Source organism: Boleophthalmus pectinirostris, unplaced genomic scaffold (assembly GCF_026225935.1).
Source record: "Boleophthalmus pectinirostris isolate CB_2022bp ecotype Guang Dong unplaced genomic scaffold, ASM2622593v1 HiC_scaffold_21, whole genome shotgun sequence".
Classification (NCBI taxonomy): domain Eukaryota; kingdom Metazoa; phylum Chordata; class Actinopteri; order Gobiiformes; family Gobiidae; genus Boleophthalmus; species Boleophthalmus pectinirostris.
This window is the reverse complement of record NW_026571175.1, coordinates 25992416-26014104: the sequence shown is the minus strand read 5'-3', so window position 1 is coordinate 26014104 and position 21689 is coordinate 25992416. Positions and strand designations below refer to the sequence as shown.

The 21689-nt window shown below is 37.4% G+C and overlaps 1 protein-coding gene across 1 annotated transcript in view; it reads left to right on the top strand.

Moving 5' to 3' along the window:
- Positions 1-16240: 16240 nt before the first annotated feature.
- The window catches only part of LOC110168873 (ras/Rap GTPase-activating protein SynGAP-like), a 57779-nt gene continuing 52330 nt past the window's right edge, over positions 16241-21689 (top strand). The window contains 1 exon segment of the mRNA XM_020934362.2: positions 16241-16340. Coding sequence (XP_020790021.1) covers positions 16241-16340 — 100 coding nt within the window.

Below are 21689 nucleotides of genomic sequence, written 5' to 3'. Positions count from 1 at the left end.
TGACAATACAAGTCTCAACCACGACATCTTACCTCATTTATTAAGATATGTATGAAGAATAATGACGAGAATTTCCATAATGAGCTAAATGTCTCTGTTTAGAAGAGACTGGAAGTGAGAGACGCTGCTAAAATGACATTCAGGCAAAGGATCAGACGGCTTGAGCAGTTTAGAAGAATGCCATCTGTAAAATGTTCTTGAGGGCCCTCTGCAGACACCATCCTCGTCTCAATGCGTGTGTGTGTCATCGCTACAGCTGACAGACTGATCAGGCTGCCCATTAATCACTGTCTGATTCAAACATTTACATAGAAAATCAGATCAAATATCACAGCGCATATGCCAGATAATGGTTAGGATAACAAGCAGTGGTGGAGGAAGTACTCAGTTTTGTTACTTAAGTAAAAGTACAAATGCATGAGCAAAAAAAGTATTAAAGTACCCGCACTGTAAACCCAAATAAGTTAACAGAACTCAAAATAACTGAGGCAATCGATTGACATAATTATTTTGAGTTGATGAACTTAAAAGTCACATATTTGCAGTTAATGACTGCATCTGTTTAGGCAACTCAGTTATTTTTATTTATGACTTAAAAATAAAGTAAAAATAATTATATAAAATAAAAAAATAAAATAAAACATTTAGTCCCATGTGCATTTCAGACCATTTGCCTCGATCAAATTATGATGTGTTATAGCAATTTATTTGTTATGATAGATTTTAATACTTATTTGGTGAATTGCTTTGAAATTGTGTTATATTTTAACATCAACTGTATATATTAAGCTTACTTTTAAATCGTCCGTATTTAAAACAATAGAAATAACAGGACTTTATCATTTGTTTGTTAAGTTAGTAGGACCATTTCTAAAATTTGGAGTATACACAACTTAATCTATTTAATTACTTTGAACGTTTGCGGTGTTAAAATGTACTTAAAGAGTAAAAAGTAAAAGTACTGCAGATTTTTAGGGCTTATAAAGCTTCACGTGCACTGATTTTGATACAGATTTCTGCTGAATTGTGTTCAACAAAAACAAATGAATTGATACTTGGGTCTGGTCAAGCGGTAACGGAGGGAAACGAGCAGATTTTTTACATTCAAATAGCTCTTATTCAGAAACTAGAGGGATTATTGAAATAAGTAAGGTATCAGAATGTAGGAAAGAGTTAGCACTCCAACAGGGTAAAGTTAAACCTGCGATATTCTTTCAAGTTGACAAAAATGAAAAAACTCATGTCGGTAACGAAGGGAATGAAATATGCAGCAATTTTTGGGCAATAAATACAAACAGCAATAACTACCGGTTCTCACTTACATATCCTTAACAAACTGGTTTGAATATTTGCTTAAAGGTTGTATGGAGGATTTTTTTTTTGTTTCAAATTGTCAATGATAGCATTATAGAGATGCAGTAGCCTTGTAATTATGATGACCAAAAAAAAGACAATAAAAATTCATCAACTCTGGACATGGTGGGGCTAAACATTTGCCAACAGATAACGACACTGCCTCGTTATCTGTTAGCTGACAGGCTGTCAATCAATCTCCCTACGTTTCTAGCGTAACTGACTTGCCTGTGCGCTGCCATTACGTGGTTTACGTACGCCTGTCAAGCAGTCCACACACGCAAGACGCTGTTTACTCCACCAACGCAACAGCTCTTAGCGGCTTTTTTGCCCTATATCTTCCTCACAGTTAGCACAAAGTTTGTTGCAATGGCGACAAGAATCCAGGAGCAGTTAGCCGCAAAAGAAAGTCCGTTTTTGAGGTCATTGAAAGAAGAAGACAAGGGGAAAAGCAACGAAGCCAAACTAATTTGGTGATTTTTGGAGATTCATTCCAGCGATTGCGCGACTGAAGCAGACGGAAGGGTCTAAAGACTGACGCACTGGTCGCCAAATTACTTCTGGACAGGTAACTTCTGCTTATTATGAAAATGAATTTTTTTTTTTATTTCCAAGAGCTAGACAAATGTTTTTCAGGACACGAATGCGATATCCTATGTCTGAAAACGTAATTTTCAATGCAAAGAAAGAGTCCGCTTGCTGCTGCGTGTTGTAGTAGTAGCTTCATTAGCATGGAATCTCCGCGCACCCTTCTCTGCACCCCTTACTGCTCCTCTCCCCGCTGCCCATTTCGCTCTTCTCCTTGCTCCTCACTTCTTTTCTGCGCACGGAATCTCCGCACACCGCTCCCCTCTCCTCTCTCCTCTCCCCGTTCCGTTCTTCTCCCTGCTCCTCCTCTCTCCTCTCCGCTCCTCTCTCCTCTCCCCGTTCCGTTCTTCTCCCTGCTCCTCACTTCTTTTCCGCGCACGAAATGTCCGCGCACCCCCTCCCCCTGCTCCTCACTTCTCCGCCTTGCCTAACCAACACTGTAGTTAGTTGTTTACAAGTCATGTGCAGCGATGAATACTTTCTGGCGTAAGGAGGAGGTGGGAGGAGGCGTTTGATCACTTTATTTTAATAGATCCATGTTCTACGTAGGGAGCTGTGGGGGAGGGGGGGGTGGTTTCACGCATGCGCAACATTTGAAAAAGGACAAACAGTCGCTGGATTTCTCGTTCCTTGGAAAATCCTCTATACAACCTTTAATATAGTTTTCTACCATATGGTACAAGATTAGGTTGAAAAACCTTTTACTTTTTGAGTAATAAGATTTTTTATTAAGAAAGGTCATGGTAAGGAAGGGAAAAGTAATGGAGGGAAAATTGTAGTAGAAGGTGCATGATTTTGCATAATTTGTCATCTGTTTTCTTCCGAATACTTTAATATTACTTCAAAATGAAAGGTAACTATTTCTATAAAATATGTCAGTCCTTCCAAGCAAATTTTTATCATTTTAAATACATTTTTTTTTTTTGAAAAATCATGTACCTTCATCAACAGTTCAAAGATGGAATAACACAAGATATGATGAAATACATCCATTTATTTACATGATTTGCAGGTCTTTGAAATTTGAGAAATAATTTTTGTTCCATGTTGCATACATGGTATGTAAGTAAGTAACATAAGTAACTTTAGAACCAAAAATGATACAGAAAAAAGGTAAACAGTTTCATAAACTAGAGCACATATGCTATCTGTTGAATACATTTTTATATCAGATGCATTAACTTGAATTTTTAGCCTTGCTGTATACTTCTGCTTGAGTTTTTTCCCCCAACAGTTTTTATTTATTTGTATACTTTTGCTTAAACTACAAACATGTTAAAAATAAATCGTAAGCCTTTTCAGCAGGTTTCAAAAATACTTTTACTTTTCAGTCCATTTTAAAAATGTAGTGGAGTAGAAAGTACAGATACCTGCTCTCAAATGTAGTGAAGTAAAAATTTCAAATATCCACTTAAAAGTCTACTTAAGTAGAGCACAGGCACATAAAATTTATACTTTATTTATACTGTATTTTACTATTTTTACTTTGTTATATTCCACCGAAACCATATTGAACTGCTTTGGGCATGTTAGTTTGATATATACAGTATTTATCGAGAAGCCCATATGAATTTGCACATTGATGCTTATGTACATTTTGCTTAATTTAAATAAAAAGGGAGCAAGAGAATGATAAGACTAAACAATACAAAAGCAAAAAAAACAAAACAAAACAGAAACTCAAATAAAATCCCTCCCTACGTCTATTCTATTCCCCAGGGCGCCATCCCACTGCGTATTACTCCATTTGTCAGCCCAGGCCTTCCAAATGTGAAGTGAATGGTTCCCACATTTGCTCAAAATTATCCAGATTGTCTTTTTGAATATGACCTATCCTTTCCAAGTGCAGAGTCTCTGTCATCACTGAAATCTTCCACATGAGAAGGATCAGTCTCAGTGCACACATCGCACCGCTTTGGCCAAATTAACATGGAAGAAATGAGAAATTAAAAGTGCACTGCGTGACTTTTCTTGGGCAGGGCACGCCACACTCATCTCAGTGTAGATGTGCTTAACTGTTCAGCCTGGGATGTTTCACAGTGCGGCATTAAACGTATCGATCTCCATGGAAACAAGCAGACCAAGGTACAGATCACGCAAAAAGGGCTGAATAGACTTTTAATGCCATACTGTGGAACATACCAAGCAAAGCAATGACATCTCCCTAAACAAAAAGAATGTGTCGAACCCTCCACTAGAAAAGTTACACAATGCACCTTTAACTTAAAATTATAAAAACATTTTCTTTATAATTTTTTGACCTTGTAAACTGATTGAAATGAACCAACTACTTAAAGATACATCAAATGCTTTTCTCCACGGAGATGTTATTGCTTTGTCTGGAATGTTTCACAGTATGGCTTTAAACCTTTCTGTTTTCACGAAGACCAAACCAGACCAAGTTACAGGTCAGATCTCTGGAAAGGCAACCACACTCACAGTCAGAAGCCTTGTATTTTTGAGATATAAAACCACCTGTAGTTTAATAAATGTAGGCAGAGTAATGACATCTCCATGGAAACAAGCAGGTGACAGACCCTCAACCAGAAAATTTACACAATGCATTCTCTTAGACCAAATAAATATTTTTTGAGAGACCAGTGTTGTTTATAGATATCTTGACATGTTTCAGACCCTGTTTGATCAGAAGAAGGCTATGAACCAGAGGACATGCAGAAGGCGTCTGGAACTGTCAAGGTAAAAGTGTAAACAACACACTGGTCTGTAAAAAAGAACCTCTATTTGGAAATAATACTGACCAAAATGAATCTCTCTGAAGCAACAACTGAAAGGTGCATTGTGTAACTTTTCTGCTGGAGGGTCTGTCAAGTGCTTTTCTCCATGGAGATGTTATTGCTTTGCTTGTAATGTTTCACAGTATGTATAGGAGTCAGTATTTGGGCAGAGTGTGAATGTGTATGTGTGTCTGTTCCCAGAGAGAGACGTTGGGGTCACGTGAGCATGAAAGTGTTAAAAGGAGTGCTCTCACCTGTGCCAGGGAGGAGGAGAGAGGTTGAATGGGTAGCTATCATTTTTGTTGATCACTATCGCTTTTGTTTCTGGAGCCAGTAGTCCAGAGAAGTTCATTTGGTCTTCCGATATTAGATTCTTTTTTTAGACCAAGAGTTTGTTTTCATACCTGACAGTTTTGACTGTTCACTAGTGGTCTTCCTCAGAGTGGTCACGTGATGTTGCTGTGATGTGTCCAGTCAGCTGTTTACAGGTTTTGGCACTGTTTTCCTACTGGAGGAAGACAGCGCCATCTGCAGTCCGACTTCCTCAGGACAGTATCCCAGGTGTGTGAGAGTAAAAAATCTCCCTCGTCCCCGTTTATTGTCCCGCAGGCACGTTTCCGTATTTCAATTGCCTCTTTAATCCAGCGACAGTTTTTGTTTCTGGTTTTATTTGATCAAAGCAGTATTCATCTTCACAATATTCCTACTCTCTGTCTCCGCACTCGTACGTTGCTGCTGTGATGCCAGTTACCCAATTATTGCAAGCCAGTATCCTAGCCAGTTACCCATCGCAAAATGCCTCTTTGTTTTAAATCGCATTCAGAGCGTCATAGTTTTTACTGGACCCAAATCTACCTCTCCAGGGCTACAACAGAATACAGACCTCCTATAGCCGCTACAGTTTGGTATTAAGTCTTTCTATCTTTACTGAGACCAAACCAGACCAAGTTACAGGTCAGATCTGTGGAGAGGCAACCCCGCTCACAGTCAGAATGCCTTTTTTTTTACTAGTTATTTATGAGCTATAAAACCACCTGTAATTGAATAAATGTAAAGTAGAGCTGTTTAATGTCACACTGTGGAACATGGACAGAGCAAGGACATCTCCATATAAAAAGCAAGTGACACAATGCAACTTTAAGTACACCAGAGGGACTAAACTACACGAGGTTGTCCTAATAGCCTAAAGTAACACTGACCTCTACCTTTACAATTTGTGTAGCCGACATTTTTTGCTCAGTATTTCAGCAAGAATAGATTTTATCCTTAAAAACTCATATTTTAATCTTTCACATCTGCATGTTTTTACTGTAGTCAGCATCCTTCCGAGCTCTGCCCCTGCACTACACTGTGATCCTTGTATTTTTGGTACTCTGTCATCTGCATAATAGTGACACTTGTTGTACTAAAACACCACAAAATCTGCTCTTGTATGTTAAGCCTGGGGACAATGTGAAAGTACATGTTTTGAGTTGCCATGGCGTCAGATCACATTTGTGCTTTTGCTGCAAAATACAGCAGGGAATTTATATTATTGTGTTGTTTTTTCTCAGTGTGCTGCAAATAATGCTCGCTTTAATGAAACTACAGCTGCCCACTCATTATGCCACTTTAGCTTTAACGCATAATATTATAAACACCACATTAATTAAAAACTAACGAATTATGCTTTAAGCTATGGCGATGTATCCTGCAAAGAAAACCGCCATGCATCTCCAGGGGGCTCTAGGTTTACCGTACTCCGAATTCAACGTACATACAGCACCAAACGTCAACTTAGCACAGCTGCCCGTGTCTTTTGTCTTCCACATAGGCGCAGATTTGAACAGTTTTGAGAATAGGAAGCGAGGCAACTGCATTATGGCTGGTTCTCGTGTGGTAGTTGCCATGGAGACGAGTGTAGGTGGTGAGCTGTACTCGGCGCTGTACCACTCTGTGCCCCTGCGATCTGCAACAGCCCCGCAACTTCGCATTCACTCACTCATTTGGGGATTTAGAGTAAGAAAAAAATACTAAAAATGGCTGAAATCTAAATAAGGATTGATATAGCTTCTTTAAGGGGATATTATAATGCTTGGAAGGCAATTTGTTGCATTTTTGTGATTATAAAAAGAGAAACTAAGATCGCTGTCTCACGCTAAGATCAAAGAATAACTTTTATTCCATTATAAGCATGCATTTCGCTGCTTATTTGCACTGATAAATAGATATATAGTGGCATGTAGTAGCCTAAACAAACATGAAATAGTAATAATAATACCAGCTATTTTAAATTTGGGCTTTAAATCTCCAATCTCTTCACATAAATATTGTTTCTAATACTGGGATTTACGAATAAGTAACGTGTGTGCATGGGAAAGAAGCTTAAATTTTCCATGCTCTATATTTTGGCATGTCTATATTCTTGAAAATGCACTTGAAATCAAACTGAGTCAGTAAATTTGATAAATTGGCAGCCATTTTGGATCCTCCTTGCCCTCATCTCGCCCAGTTTCTTGCTGACCCTCTCACTGGTAGCATATTTGCTTTATCAATCTCTTCGCACACTATTCTTTTATCAGTTTCCATGGCGATGTGTCTCTGTGTGAGTGAGTGCGGCTGTACGCTGAAAGAGGGATATGTCATTTCCAGTTTTATTTGTGCGAGCAGTACAGTCTGTGTCCCAGCTTTGAGGCTTGACTTTTTGACTTCTAGAGACAGTTTTTGTGGTTTGGGAAAATGCCATTACTGCTGAGACTAAGCATAGGAAACTGTATTGTGAGAAGACTATATTTTAAACCTTTTCTTTCCCATCTACAGTGCACCAGTAGGTAAACACAGTCACCTTTTAAAACTGTTTTTAGATCCACATTCAAATATACAATTGATGGTTTCGTATTGGGGATAATGCCAATAATTTAACTTCTGAAACATAGGAAATTGCACTGTAAGAAGACGACGTTTTAAAGCTTTTCTTTTCTACCCATAGTGCAGTGCAGCGTTTAAAAATATTTTTCAATCCACACTCAAATATACAATTGATGATTTCATATTGGGAATAAAACTGCTGCAGATACTTCAAGAAATGTAAGATTTTACCAAAAATGTTGAATTTTCTTGACAAAGAATATACTGTTTTGTTGTTGTAGTGTTGTTATAGTGGATTCCATGACACTGTTTCACTTTGATAAACTCCCTTACACTGAAAATCAATAAACAGCAAGTGACACCACAGAGATCCACTCATATATCCTTCTGTACTTATAAAATATACACCATAGAGTTCACCAAACCTTTGCACTAAACTACAATGCAATGGTACTAATAGATAATCTTCTGCAAAAAAAACTAAATATTATGTCTTTTTATAGGTCCTTATCCGTTCATTTTTCAACCATTATAATGCTCCATTAGTTGTTTACAATGTGCACTACAGCATCCTACTTTTCAAATATATACTGCACATCTAGTTGCAGTTGTTTGTCAGAAAAAAATAAATAAAAAAAATGTCCAAAATGATGCACCCTATAACCATTATTACATCTGTTTTGCTTGCTTGTCTTTCCATATTCATTTTATAAAATCATACTCTAAATTTAGAAATTTTTAAAGATGAAAAACAGTGTGATTGTTTTAGGTCATGCCTCTAGCCATTTACATCAACAGTCCCCACATACTGCATATATTTATTCATTACACCTTCATTAACACTTTTTATGTAACGCCTGTGATAAAAATAGATCCATTAATGCCCGATATGACACTGATCTAACAATTAAGTATATGCATTTACATAACAGATTTACAAAGCAGATATCATAACAAAACCTGGGACAATGGGTAAAGCCCACACAGGGAAGATATGCAGACATTTACGAACAATATTAATATCCAAATGAGTCACCGTCATGATGGAGGGTAGCTTTACGTCCACAATCATTATGACAAGTTGAAGGTTCTCTTATATAAGACTCTGGCAACTATAAATAGCCCAAAATCACACAGTGTTCTAATTTATTTTTTTCATTTGGAACTGAAAGACAATAACACCAAGGACTGCAGCCGTGAACAACTTCAAGGAGGTCCTGCATTGTGCTGCAGTGATTTGGAGAACTTTCATTGAAGAGATATTGAATAGAGATTGATAGTAAATCGATGCTCATGTCCTGATGGTGGCTGAGAGCCCATTGTGTTGAGTACGCAATTGTTTCATCTGTGTCATTTCAGAATAGTTCTATATTTACTCTGCTTACAGGTATAAAGATAACAAGGTTACAATGGACAAATTAACAGTGAACCATAGCAGACACAAATAAACAAATAAATACATAAATAGACCTATATAGAATTTACTAAGTTCAATAATTATGAACATTTTAATGTAAGTTTTCAGTTATCTGTAAATAACTTAATAACACCCATGGGCTTTTCCGCTTTGATAATAGATGTGCCCATAGGCCAATCCCTTTTGGCCAACAAGAGAACCTAAACCTTTTACATGATTTAGTCTACAGAAAAATAATACAGTAGAGTATTGTGCTCTTTGGAAAGGGATGGTACAACACTTGAATAATTTACCTTTAGTTACACGTCCGTGTGTGCCAGCATATGCCAGGGATCCACATTGTCCCGTGAGAATTTACAGCTGGGGGTATTGTGACAAAATGTTGGGCTCTAGAGCTGACAGTAACACCTTTATCATGTTTGGACACAGTCCCCCTATAGACTATAGCCCACTGTTTCTCCTAATTAAAATGCACTCTGGATGCGTTAAAACAGTGCTCACTGAAGGACTCACATGAACTTTGTAACCAGCTCATTTGCATGGTGATTACTGGGCGCTGTGGGCGGCATAACTCGCGCTGCTCTCGCATTTGGGCTGCCCCAAACTGTCCAGGACGGATCCAAGATCGAGCCACTACAGTCGGAGCGGGTGGACTGCCGTTTCCTCTCTCTGTCTGTCTATCTTACGCACTATCTCCGCCCCCGAGGGACGCGCTTCACCGTTTACACGGCACCTTTCTCCTCACGCCTCGCTGTCGTTAAATCAGATATTTGAGGGAAAACGACGGACGTTTATCTGACACAGAATTCCTCTGTTCCTTGCATTCAAATGCTGGATTATGGAGACGTCGTTGAACTACGTACGCTTTCCAAGATTCAATCACCCAAGGTAAAAACCGCTTGATAGAAGACGTCCGTGGATGATTTTTGCTTTGACTTGTGGCTTTGAATATACGCCTGGGATATTTGTGGCGGTGCTTTAGTGCGCGCAATGTGCATTAGGTTGGTTGCTTGGAGTTGGCATAGTCTCCTGGCATCACCGTTATAATTATTTTTATTTTAACACTAAAGCGGAGCGTACATTGGATCTAACCACTCAAACGCACAGCATCGTTCATGTCTATGTAGGGTATAAAATGGTCATCTAATTGGCCCCGAGGATCATTACGCCGAACGCACCACCAGGAGTTCGTATTATTGCAAGATAATAAAGCGACGCAGGGGCTATCTAAAGTCGCATGTGCCCGGAGCGAACGCATAAACATGACAAAATCCACCACCATCACTGGGAGGAATGGTGCCTATTATTCCAGAGGAAGCCATATAGACGGGATCACCGCTGAGTACTTGGATTGCACTGGAGTTGGGAACCCGGGAGCCGAGGCAGAAGAGAGGCAGAGGGGAGATGCTGTAGTGCAGGCTTCAGTGATGGACTGAGCGTCACCTCGTATCCTCTTTAGAACCACTTGACAAAAGCATGTACGGACACATTGCAGCGTGAAGAGCTGTTTACGCACACTTTGGCCTAATGCGGAAAACACTTCTATTTCTGACACAAGACGACTTCAGCATTTTATTCACCTTCTCCTCTCAGGTTCACACTAACTGAGTCTACCTTTGGTCACCCCAAAAAGGAAACCCAGAACCTCAGCTCCCAAAGCGCCCACTAAGTGCTCAAGTGGGAACCAGTCCTGAGTTCTGCCCCTGCGCACTCAGATGAGTCTAAGTGTTTAAGATTTCTTCTCCTGGGAGTCCTGTGTTTTCGGGTAAGTGCATAGGGACCACTTTGATCATTTTGATAATATCTATGGGACAAGTGGGTTTTTGTTGGAGACTGGGGTGGTATTTTTTCTTTGCAAATTGCAGAAAAGTATATGCACATTTTGTGTCATAGTTGACTCTATACTCAAGAAATATTTATAGTTTAACAACTCCATAGTTGATTCCATCAGTGGCCTAACCCCTGCAATAAATACAAGGTATATACACTGGAAATGCTTTCCCCCATCACCACTTTCCATTAGTAACAATAAGTACATCTATTCAGTGTTCTTAATCTGAAGTACTCATGGGGTTTTCATGTAGTATAACATTGCTATATTTTCCTGAGCTGCGATTGGCTGAGAGCTAAACGTCACAGATGTCCCTCCCATGTAAACAATCATGCACAATGCTGCAATAGAGATAGATTGGTGCACAGATTCCTACACCTACATTGAAAAGAATGCATTCTGCATAGTTACTCATAGAAATGGACATTCCAACAGATATCTGTTTGTCCGTTAAGAGTTTTCAACCAAAGAATTCCAACATTTAAGTCTATAAATAATAATAATTAATAATTAATCTTTCTCAAAAAGACAATTTTGGTGGCAAGTCAACATTTTAGAAATATGTTCCCTTATGTAGATGCTCACAGTTTAATATGTTGGACATTCCTCCTGTTGTCCCTTTACATTTAGTGAAATGCCAATCTAGTACCCAAACTTTGCATGGCCAGATTATAATATAATTTTGTATAAATGTGTAAAACTGTAGTGGCTGTGTAAAAATGTGTGTTTTATGAACACAAATAAAGTAACCCCTCTACCATTTAGTAGTTTTCACAGACATAATAATGACTGAATACATCATGTCACCATGTCCAGAATGGTATCAATAATAATGCAAAGCTGTCAGTAGATCCTCAGTGAACTGCCTAAACACTGGCAGAGCCGTAAATCCCTAAATAGAACAAAACCCAGCGGGTGCTCAGCAGGTGTCCCACAGAGAGAGTAAGATATCATTTATTCATATGTGTTATTTCAAAGTGAAGCCCAGACCTGCTGCTCCTTTCAGAAAATCAAGACAAGCATTGATTAGCATTGATTTCTTTTCTTTTTTGTTTGTTTGTTTATTTGTTTTTCTTTATATCCTTTATGAACTTACAGGACCCTGCTCGTTAAGTGGAATATGATGATTTGGTAAAATACAGGTGCAGTATGTGTTTTGTGGTGGAATTTAATTAGACATTACCAAGCACTCCACTCCAAAGACATGCACGTTTTTGGTTTGGCTGACTTCAGTTGTAATAATAAAAATACTATAAATAAAATTTATTATTCATTTATTAGTATTATTATTGTCAAAAGTATGCATGATACCTTTAGACACACTAATGAGCAATATGAATGACTGCACCATGTAGGATTGGGATGTATACTTTATTGAAAAAGGTTTATTTTTGTATAATAAAATATCTGAACTTGTAAGACCTGTACTAATACCTTGTAAAGCAATTTGGACATAACTGAAGTTGGGGCATTTTGGATTTGTAGTGGCTTTAAAACCAATATCTTAAGCATGCGCAGCGCTGAGGATCTGCAGTTAATGAAATGTCCAAGTAAATCTCTAACTAAGAAAAGTCCGGCGCAGTGTGAGTCATTTCCTATCACTGGATATTCTGGTCCCATTCAGGCAAGATCTTTAACAGCTATCATGAGAATCTGAAGTGAAATTAGCGCTAAAATATCAAAGCCATGAATCAGTGTATTTTTACCGGTTTTTGGTGCTAAGATCTGGAGTCTGCCCAGCTCCACAGCTCCTCATCTTCTTCAGCGCCACACGGAGGGGGCTTTCCACTGGTGCCAAGGACAGAAAGGCTTTGTCAGTCTGTTTGAACGTTTGCTCAAAAAACGTAGGCACTCCTGTCAGTAGGCTGCTGTCCCACAACCTTCTCACAATCTTTTCTTACATCGCTGCTCTGACAACGCTGATAGACTGCTCAGTATTCAGCTTTTTCACATCTGCTGGTTAAACTAGGAATGCACTGATCCAGTACTGGTATCTGAAATATCATGATACTGTATCGTCTTGTAAAGTCTCTCAATAATATCATGGGCCATCACAATATATCGAATTACAAGTCTCTTTGTGGAAATTTAATGTTTTGGTGCAGCAACAGCTAAAAAACAATTGGAACTACATAGACCATGATCCTTTGCTCTGTTTCAGTGCAGATGAACATAAAGAAACAACTGTTGTATAAGCACTTTTAAGTTAAATTAAGTCTTGTCAAGGAATTTTAAAAGGAAAAAATAGCATAATTTCGTTAACCTTCACAAAATATCGCAATAAATATCGTACCGTGAGATGCATGTAGTAAAAATATCGTACCAAGAGTCAGATATCGTTACATCACGAGTATCTAATATTGGCGCTGATACTGACAAAGGATGGGATGAGACTCAATTACTACAAGACGAGATTCAGCTCACGAGAACGAGATGAAACGAGATTTTGATACAATTTTTAATTATAAAATTGCGCCATTCAGTTTTTTATATGTATTTAATTTTACAGTTTTCTCGACATTGTAGCCCTGCTTTTTATTATTACAGCTTCTCAAGAGGAGCTACTCAACAAAGTTAACATTTTTATCTAACCTAAATGTAAAAATCTGAGGTTATGTGTACACAGTCTTGAGGCAATTTTGTCTCAAGAGATCTTGTAGCACAAGGTCTTGTCCCATCCCTAATACTGACAAATTTGCTGAATATTGCACTCCAAATATCGGTTTAGCTCATATCTTGGTTGGACGTACTGTATAAATTAATATAATAAGAACATTTACTGATCAAAGCTGGCCCAGAAAATCTCATAATGTTTGAATTTTTATTTACATAAAGTTGTTCTGTAGTTACTTCAGATGAGTAACAGTGACATAACACATTTAGATCAGGTCTGTCTTGTTTTATTTTTGTTTAAAGGAATTGCAGAAACTTAAATCTGTAGTATCGGAACCAAAAAAGCTGGATCAGTGCATCTTTAGTTAAAACAATGTGCACAAAGAAATGATCAACCGGGTTATAAATCACTTTAAAGGTGCATGGCTTTTCATGGAGATGTGATTGCTTTATCTGGAATGTTTCACAGTATGGCATTAAACCTTTCTGTCTTCATGGAACCCAAACCAGGTCAAGTTACAGGTCAGATCTGTGGAGAAGAGCGACGCCACTCACAGTCAGAATGTTTACTTTTCTAGGTAATTTTGAGCAGTAAAACCACCTGTAATAGATTAAATGTAAGGTAGAGTTGTTTAATGTCATACCGTGAAACTTTCCAGGCAGTAGTGACATGTCCATAGAAACAAGCAACCAAAAAGTTACACAGTGCACCTTTAATGTTAATGATCTATTGAGTCCTGCATCTATCAGAATTAGATCATACAGAAACATATAGCACGGCCAGAAATAGCATTATGTGAAAAATAAACTATGATTTGTCAGCAGGACCTCAATCAATTAATCATGATAGCAGCATGTGATGAAGGAGCACGATGACATTTCACTGAGAACACTTGAAAAGCACGCAGGATCACACGTCAAGCTTCTTTATTATAGTAACCAGTAAAATGCCATTTGATGTATTATACTTGCTATCATAGGAAAACCCTGCACAAGGTTTCTATTTCTAGTTTAGTGAACATTTATGTCAGTATGATAAAAAAAAAATTCTGCATAAATTAAAGGGCAAATATTATCCTATTTTTTCTGTCTGTGTTGTAATGTTGCTTCCTCATCACAAACAGACCTAGAGTTGTGTTATGTTTCATTCACACATGTTTAATACAAAAAATGTTGCATATTTAGGCTGAGTTCTTCCCTCAAATCGAAAAAAACAAAAAACGTTGTCATTGTCAAGATTGTCCCACCCTGTGATGTCACGTGGCAGAGGTGGGAACAAGTCATTGTTTACAAGTCTCAAGTCTTTGACCTCAAGTCCGAGTCAAGTCCCAAGTCAAATACAGGCAAGTCCAAGTCGAGTCTCAAGTCACTGCTTTGAGCTTCAAGTCATTTTAACTCTTTAAACCAAAATACCAAATATAATATAGCTTAGATTTTGTCAATTTATATGAATTTTAAGATAAATTGTACTTATAAAGTCATAGTGTTTTTATATATGAGTATTTTTAGAATATGTAAGGGTTGTAGAAATGCAAATTATTCTTTTTTAAAATGTCTTCACAAGATCATAAAATGAATCATTACAGTCAGAATAGAATGAATTCAGATTTAAAAGTGCTTCTGAAGTTTTCTCAAGTCTTCTCAAGTCCGAGTCAAGTCCCAAGTCTTAGTCCATTTTATCAAGTCAAGTCTAAAGTCCTAAAAATAGTGACTCAAGTCTGACTTGAGTCCAAGTCATGACTTGCTAGTCCCCACCTCTGTCATGTGGTACTAAAGAGAGTGTTCCACTGTGTTTTTAAACTCCATACACCTTCACTAGAATCATGAAGATAATTTCAGCCCTGGAATTGCCAATCTCTACTCAACAAAAGATAAAAGGTAACTGTGATCTTGAAAACTACCACTTCAGCATTTTTGGAGATGTAGACAGACTAATAATAAAGGATTACTCGATCATGTGTGAATGAAACAAATCACAACTTCAGGTCTGTTTTTTAGGAGGTAACAGCATTATAACATGACTTAAAGATCTCAAGTGTCAAAGTTGTGTAATATACAGTAGGACCTTTAATAATAAGGCTTAGTACTTATATGGGGTAGTTGTCCCTATTTAAAACCAGAACCTGATTACCTGCAGTGGTGGAAGGTATCGAAGTACAAAAGTAAAAGTACAAAAGTGTCTGTAATTTACATAAGTACAATTTACAGTGGGTACTTTTTACTTTTATGTTACTATACATTTAAGAGCAAGTATCTGTACTTTCTACTTCATAACACTTTAGATCTAAAAAGTAATAAGTACTTTTCTTTATGATGTGAAACCTGCTAAAATGGCTGAGACTCATTTTTAACACATTCATTTTGAGTTAATGTTCTAATTTTGAGCAAACCAAGCACACAAATACACACAAACAGAAACCAGTTGAATCACTTCAGCTTTGTTTTAAATCAAAATCACTACACTTGATGCTTTTATCATCTAAAAATCTCACTAAAATACTTTTTACAAATTTTTTACACTTAGTACATTTTTAAACAGGTACTTCACTAGTTTTCATGTGATACTTTTACTTGAGTAATCTTTTGCCCCTATATGTGTACTTTTACTCAAGTAACAAAATTGAGTACTTCATCCACCACTGATTGTACCAAACATGTAAGAGTAAATACAGAAGTTACACAGTTATATGAATAAGACAGATCAGTCCCTTGCCTAAAGTCAGGGATCTCTTTGGACCGTGAAAACTCTCTTCACACATTTTATCATCTATTGAACTTGAATTTATCTGTTGTTATCAGGACAGTGGTTATTGAAGCCAAGTCTAAAACCTGAACTTGTATCTGCCATCCAGCTGCATGGACACTTCTTCAAAGGCGTGGCTGCCCCATCAGGCTCAGTTTGGGTTGGTTGGTCAAGCGGAGGTTTGCTGTGGTCCTCCTGGAGTGTTAACCCCAAGTGAGTGGCTCCCCCTGCTGTCTGTGGGCTGATCTCAACGCTCTTGTGGCTCCTGTGTTGACGGGTTTTTGTTGTTTGTGTTTTTTCAGTGTCACTTTTCTATGTTGTTTGGTGTTTGCTGATGCCTCTGTTGGTTGGTCCTGGAATAGTCTGATTTCAATGTGGTGCTGATCTTCAGACAGATGTGTTTGTGTCAAGTTGTACCAGGAACCTCTTCAAGTCTAAATTATGCTTATCTGGAATAACTGTGCAAATTAACTTGTGGTCTGTCTCCTTAATAACAAATACAAGATAATAACAAATACGATGTTACAGGCAGACTCAGTTTCACAGTGCACCCTTTAAATAGATTTCTTTATTGAAATTTGTGGTCCAAATGTTAAAGCGCAGACTGAAAGCCTCATGCTAATTCCTTCACAAGATTTGCACTGTGGTGTACTCATCCTGTAGCCTGATTCATTCACCTCGCAACATTAGAATTCATTTGCTCGACGGTAGGCAGGTACTTTTTTCATTTAACCAATCACTGTTATTTGGTCGTGACATATGTAATGCACTGCTAAAGGGGGTAACTGGTATATTAAGCTTTTACCAAATCCCATAGGAAGGACAATAACGTCTTTCCCCTTGATAAAATTCACCAAACATTCTCTTTGTTCCGGCTTTAAATCCTTGATCTTGAGAATAGTTGCCAACACAGAATATATGGCTCTTCACTGATTGGCTGGTGCCCGGACTCGCACTTCTGAGGTTTTTGCAAACCGTCTAGTGTATTCTGATCCTTGACCTAGTTGCTGGAGAGAAATTAAATTGAGTGGAGGGACTAGGTGGCTCCAGCCTGGCTACTCATCATGTACTTACATTTTAAAATCAATTATTTCAGTGTGATTTCCAGACAGATGTGTGTGTCCAGTTGTTGTACCAGGAACCTCATCAAGTCTAAACCCATCGTCTTATCTGGATCATGTCATAGGGCTACACATTAAAAGAATATATTCGTTACAAATTCTGCTTTAATTGGATACTATTTTTGGTAGAAGATGGTACTAGAAAATCTCTTTCAGTAGCTCTACCAAGTAAAATCCTTAATACAAAAGAATTGTAAAATGAAAATTGAAATCCACATTTCTGAAATATAATGTCACCACTTCTAGTAAAGCACAAACACATTCTTGATTCATAATGAACAAAAAACTTGTTAAGAATGATTCAGGCTTAAATAAGGGGTTACGGTATTAAACTATAAGCCTGAGTCCTTCTTAAAACCATTTGTTCGTTATGATTTGAGTATTTGTTCATGCTTTATTAAGGTGTAGTTATTATAAATACCAAATATCTTTAGTAAAAAATCTAAACTTTTCAAAACTACTAGTATTGATACTTTGCACAGAGATCAAGCTGGGGGTGTTCTGCATGTATCTCTATTTGCACAAAAACTGCCAAAAATGCCTGAAAACTCAAGAGAAAACCTGAAAATGGATTTAAAAAACATTTTTCCTGGAGCCTGTGATCAATACAAGCACTCACCGATTTGAGTTTCAACAAAAAGGGGAGTTACTAATTGAAGAAAAAAAAAAAAAAAAAAAAGTCGGCTAATAGCAAATCAGCTCTTTCTGGTCAGATTGTGTTCAAATAAAACTCAGATTAAGTCTAACTTGGAGCTTCAGACAAAGCAGTGCGTTCTGTTAGCTTCACGCCCCCAGAGAATGTCATGAAATCTGCTGCAAAGTCGTCAATAGTAAATGTGTCAGCAACAGAGTACGATTTTCATACTCGCACCAAAACTACCTTTATTCAGTAGAGTTTTCCCAGAGCCCTATCCCGCTCCGACCCCCTCTCTCCCACTGAGTCTGGCTTTGTCAAACTCCGAGAGCATTATTTTGACATCCTCCTGGGTTGATAGCTCCATTTGCCTTGTGCTTGAGCTTTGATAGGTCCCTAAGTCGTCCCACTCTTTACATCGCCACATGAAAGACGGGCAAAGACAGCCATTTCTGCTCCCTCTGGGGAAGAAGACAAATTATTTTCTGTTCCGTTTCTGTTCAAAGAATCCTGTTTTTTCATTACGCATATGTCCTGTTGCAATTGTAGCAGTAATGAAGCAGTGACGTTTTAGTGTGGGCCCAGATTATAGATTAAGTATTAAGGATTCTCATTCATTTTGCAGCGTGATAATAATTGTTCCAATTTGACATCAGTGATTTAAAATTTAATTACGCTTTTAATAAGATTTTAGATTTACGGTTGTAGTCCTGTCTGGTCATTATGTTCTTACCTTTGCTTGATAATGTCTGTGAGATCTGTTTCTGGGTAGTTTTTGATTATCGTTATTATTTTTTTGTAGTTCACTGATGCGTTTTTACTCAGAGTATTTCGTATTTCAGATGACAAGACTCACGCTGTAACATATTTTAGCATGGCAGTTGTTGACATGACATCTCCTCTGTTCTGTGTAAGGCCCGGTAAAACTAGATCTTATAAAAATCCCTGCTCATTTACAAGCAAAAGCATTAAATATATTGGTTAAAAAGCAAAGGTACTGCGGTGGAGATACAAACCCGTTCCCATAGTAACCAGGCCAGAGAGCTCCTGGCAAACTCACAAACGGCAGAAGGATCGGCAGCAGAGACAGGCTTACTGTAACGCACGTGACACCAATTCAACTCATTTGGTTTTCTCAGATTTACACTCCCAGAAAAGCAATAAACAACAACGCAAACATTAATTATTGTGAATACTAATCAGTTGTTCTCTTAAAGATCCTTTCTATCTTTATCCAGACCTATACAGACCAAGTTATAGGCCAGATCTGTGGAGAGGTGACCCCGCTCACAGTCAGAATGCCTTTTTTTCTAGATATTTGTAAGCAGTAAAACCACCTGTAACTGAATAAGTGCACTGGAAAAAAAACTGTATCTAGTTAAATTAAAATGAACTAAATTAAGACCATTTTACTTTATTTGAGTAGGATTCAACTTGAAGTAAAATTATCTACTGATGGAATAAGTGTGTTTTTCTTAATTCAAGCAACATTAGATTTTCTTTCTTATTTTAAGTGCAAAATGTTGTTTTTCTTATTTTAAGTGTAGTAAGATGTACATTCATATTTTAACTACAAAAAGCCTTGTTCCACTGGCAGATAATTTTACGTGTCAAGTGAAATGAAATGAAAGGCTCCATCCACACTGGTACATATTTGAGTCGTTTTCGTTGCATTTGCAGTGTTCGTCCACACTAATCTGATGGAAAACGGCTCCAGAGACGGAACGTGCTGGTGCTGCCAGTTCCCATGAATTCATCTTAGTACAGATCTGATTCGGCACTGTGTGGACGCCTGAAAACGTTGATATGCTGATGTAGGAGCTCTAGTTGCCGTCCTTATTGGTCCATGTCACTGTGATTTGTGTCTTCCTGATTCGCTGGGTTTGTGACATCGGTCATGTGACGCTATTGCGGAAAACAGTTTAAACAAACCATAGACAAACAGGAAACAGTATAGCTAGAACTGCTTCCTAGAAATGATGTGTCTGGATGCAAATCTTTTCTGAAAATGGTGATTTGTTTCAGTGTAAATGTAAAGTTAACTTAAACTTGACTAGATTTTGTTTTTTGCTGTCAAACGTTATTGTACATAACGTACAATATGGTACAGCTGTTTAATGTCATACTGTGGAACATTCCAGGCAAAGCAATAACATCTCCATGGAGAGGTTGCACAGTGTATTTTAATAGAGCCTAGTTAGAGCCTAGTTCACCTAATGTTAATGTTAATCCAATAGAGATTCTACTATAATACAAACTACTGTTCATTCAAAAGTAAATGAGTGTGAGAAATATTTACCAACATAAAATTTACTAACATTTTTACTGTCACATCTCTATGGACATTTGACACTGCTGCTACAAAAATGGTCAATATAAATTTTCACTAGACAACGTTTATGCAACAGAATCAGTGTATGAAATAACTGCAAATTAACTTGTGGTCTGTCTCGTTAATAACAAATACAAATAATAACGAATACGAGATGTAACATTCTCGACAAAGCAGTCATAGAGATCATTCAAATTTAGGCTGATCTTCTGTTCTATGTGTTACTTTCCCCACAAGATTTGCGTAGTGGTGTACTCATCCTGTACTTACATATAAAAATCTCAGTAAGTATGATTTGAACTGCCTTAATATCCTTGTTGTCCAAAAATATTGTGGTGTGTTTGTGCAGTTTGAGCTCCTTGCGCCCACTCCAGTCCTGCTTCCTCAGCCCTACACCCACCACTGCTCCACTGTACAGAGCATCGTACATTTACTTTATGATATTGCTGTTTCTAAACATAGCATCAGAGTGGCTCTCAACTCAAATGCGTCACTTGTTCCCCGTGTTTTTTTCTTTGTGCCTTCGATCTGGGAATAATTTTTTTTTTCTTTGTAGCAGTTTTAATTAAAATTAGCTGCTGATTATTGGAGAGTGTTACGATGCGAACTATGATATGAATCTTTATGTAGAAAAAGATCAGCAGTTTCTAGCTCCCAAGGCATGCAGTAATTTCAGCTGTAAAATTTGCACTAGTTTGATTACATCTGTAGCAAAAAATAAACAAAAATGTGCTCCTTTACTATTATTGTACTACTATTCTATTATAATGATTTTTCTGAGTTTTCAATTGAAATCATGACTTTATTTTAACAAGCAGCATGGACACTTTGGCAATTCATGTGATTACTGCATTACTATAAGTATTTGTTAATAGTTACTTACCACAAACATGAACTTTGATATCATGTATTAGAATTTGAACCGTTAAAATTATATATTTTATTCTTACAATTTAACCACGATTTAGAAAAAGTACTGAAAAATTTTAACCATATCTTTACTTTGCTTAATTCCTACTCAAGTAAAAGTAACCATCTAAAAATCTACTCGAGTAAAAGCAAAAAAATACTTAATTTAAAATGTAATTTGAGTAAAAGTTACTTAGTTACTTTAAGTTATTTTATGTAAAAAAAAGAATGAGTCATAAATCACAACTCCTTTTAGACAACTTTTAGATGATACAGTACAAACTTTGTACATTTTAAAGACAACTGAGCTAAACCAGGACTAAACCAGGACTATATCCTTGTATACTATAACAAGTCTAACCCATCCAAGCTGAGTTCAGTGGTTCAGTGGTACTGAGTCTCCTGCACAAACAGAGCGAGAAAACGACACATTCTGCAGTGAAAATGCAGCCCAATTTCATTTCCATCAGATTGGTGTTTTTTTCATATTTCATTTTTTTTCTCTGTCAATCTGATTTTACTCAGTAACGAGGGCGGGTTCCAATGTAATGAAGTGAAAGTAGTAA